The 2162-nt window shown below is 39.2% G+C and overlaps 1 protein-coding gene across 1 annotated transcript in view; it reads right to left on the bottom strand.

Moving 5' to 3' along the window:
* yeats2 (YEATS domain containing 2) overlaps positions 1–2162 on the bottom strand; it is a 69845-nt gene that overhangs the window by 40499 nt on the left and 27184 nt on the right. Inside the window, exons 8-9 of the mRNA XM_016564147.1 lie at positions 1154–1265; positions 597–641 (exon numbers count right to left, since the gene is read on the bottom strand). Of these exons, the coding sequence (XP_016419633.1) occupies positions 597–641; positions 1154–1265 (157 nt within the window). The remainder of the gene's footprint in view (positions 1–596; positions 642–1153; positions 1266–2162) is intronic.

The raw sequence follows: 2162 nt of genomic DNA, 5'->3' as shown, positions 1-2162 counted from the left end.
TTTTGGACTGAAGCAATGCAACACCCGCTTACTGCAATGATAGAGCTTGAAAGATCAAAGACAATTTTTAATATAACTCCGACTGGATTCGTCTGAAAGAAGAAAGTCATATACACCTAGGATGCCTCAGGGGTGAGTAAAACGCAGCCTAATTTTCATTTTTGGGTGAACTAACCCTTTAACTATGCTATGGCATCATGGTCAGAAACCAGATTTTATTCCCTTTTTTTACTTTGCTGAACACAAACAACAATAAATCTTCTTTTGACACTTTCACTCATAACTCCAGTTTTGTGCTTACCTTCACCTTGAAGACTATGACATTTTCATCACAAATTATCCTGTTAAAAAGCTTACAGGTTGGTTCTTAATATTGTGCTTTGCCTCCTCGAACAGCAATGTCTGTTCACAGCCTTTTTTTGATAGCTGTGCTTTTGCAGAGTAGTACGCAATAAAAAGAAAACTAAATTTTTAGGATCTCTCAACTTAAAATAAAAAACCTAATTATGTAAACTTAATTAAAAAAGGCTGCAGTTGCGTGTAAAGATACAACTACAGCTGCAGTTTCATGTAAAGATTAAGATAGTGTGTCTTACCGTTTCAGCTCCCAAAGTCTGTAAACCTGTGTATGTTCTGTCAAGCTGAGGGAGAACAAATAAAAGATAAATAACAGAAACATTAAAGAGCAGTCTTTGCTGCAGAGTATCTAAGAGGTTGATGGGTGGACAAAAGTACTTTAATCTGCAAACTAGCCTATTCTTTTTTCTTGACATCTCGATTCATCTCCCTTTATTTTATCTTTGTTATTTTAACCAATAACAAAAGGGATTGCTGTGACAACAAATAAAGAAGAAAGGAAATATCAACAGACAGGATGCTTTATAAAATCGACCATTTCACCTTTAGACTCAGAGAACCCCACATAAAACTATAGATTTGTGTAGACATATTCTATTATGCACAATCTGCACACACAAAAAATAAATTGAATCCTCTAAGTAAATTTTAAATAAACAGAAGGGGATGTCATCTAATGTCTGAATTTTCCACAAAAAAGTACAAAGAAAGATAAAGAGGGAGAAAAGGAAAGATGAAAAGGGCAACAAAAGGGTTCAAAGAGAGCATGTATGCAAGCGGTCAGTAAGTGTCTGACCTTTAAGTGGTGGATGATGTCGATACGTTTGTTCCGTTGGTCTTTAAAGTGAATCTGCACACGGACAGGAAACTCTCCCCATCCTCGACGGGTCAGGTGGAACGGTGGCTCACTAAACACACACACAAACAAACAGAGTTTAAAGGGGTCATATGATGTGATTTCAATTTTTCCTTTCTCTTTGGAGTGTTACAAGCCGCGCCGTTCTCAAGCCCGCCTGCCTCTGCTCACTCAAGCCGGCCTCCGCATACCCTAGGCCGCTGCTCACTCTAGGTCTCCGGCCTCCGCTCACTCAAAACACATTTCATTACACCAAATACACAAAATAATGTTCTTTTTAGCAGCATCATATGACCCCTTTAAAGAGAAACTTTCTCTCTCAGCAGGCTGAACTTCACAAATGCACCACAGGGATGCTCATCCACTAGAGGGCACTGGCTGTTGTGTGCTGATATTACTTAAAGCTAAAAAACCTGCAAAATGAATCTTCACTAATAGGGAAACATTCGGAGTCAGCATTATTTTTTTCTTTGGAAAAAAAAAAGTACTTTATTCAGCAAGGATGCGTTAAAGGGTTAATTCACCCAAAAATGAAAATTAGGCTGTTTTACTCACCCCCGAGGCATCCTAGGTGTATATGACTTTCTTCTTTCAGACGAATCCAGTCGGAGTAATATTAAAAATCGTCTTGGCTATTCCATGCTCTATCATTGCAGTCAGCGGGTGTTGCAGTGCTTCAGTCCAAGAGAAGTTACATAAAAGGAGACCATCCATAAAAAAAGACCGTTGTTTTGTTTTGATCTCTCCCCTGTGCTTCCACGTTCGTCACTTCTGAGCGGAACATGCACAAAGCCATCCTCATACGTCATCCGCCCAGAACTGCTTCCGTTTACATCAGTGAGCGCAAGCTAGATTAAAGTGATTATTGCGTTTTAAATATGGTTATTTTTCTCACAAAAACGCATCGATTTGCTACAGGAGGCCTTTGTTCACCCCCCGGAGCCGTGTG

This window comes from Sinocyclocheilus rhinocerous, unplaced genomic scaffold (genome assembly GCF_001515625.1).
Source record: "Sinocyclocheilus rhinocerous isolate Xijiao unplaced genomic scaffold, SAMN03320098_v1.1 scaffold919, whole genome shotgun sequence".
NCBI lineage: Eukaryota > Metazoa > Chordata > Actinopteri > Cypriniformes > Cyprinidae > Sinocyclocheilus > Sinocyclocheilus rhinocerous.
Note: the sequence above shows the minus strand (reverse complement) of the source record. Positions and strands in the feature narration are given on the sequence as shown.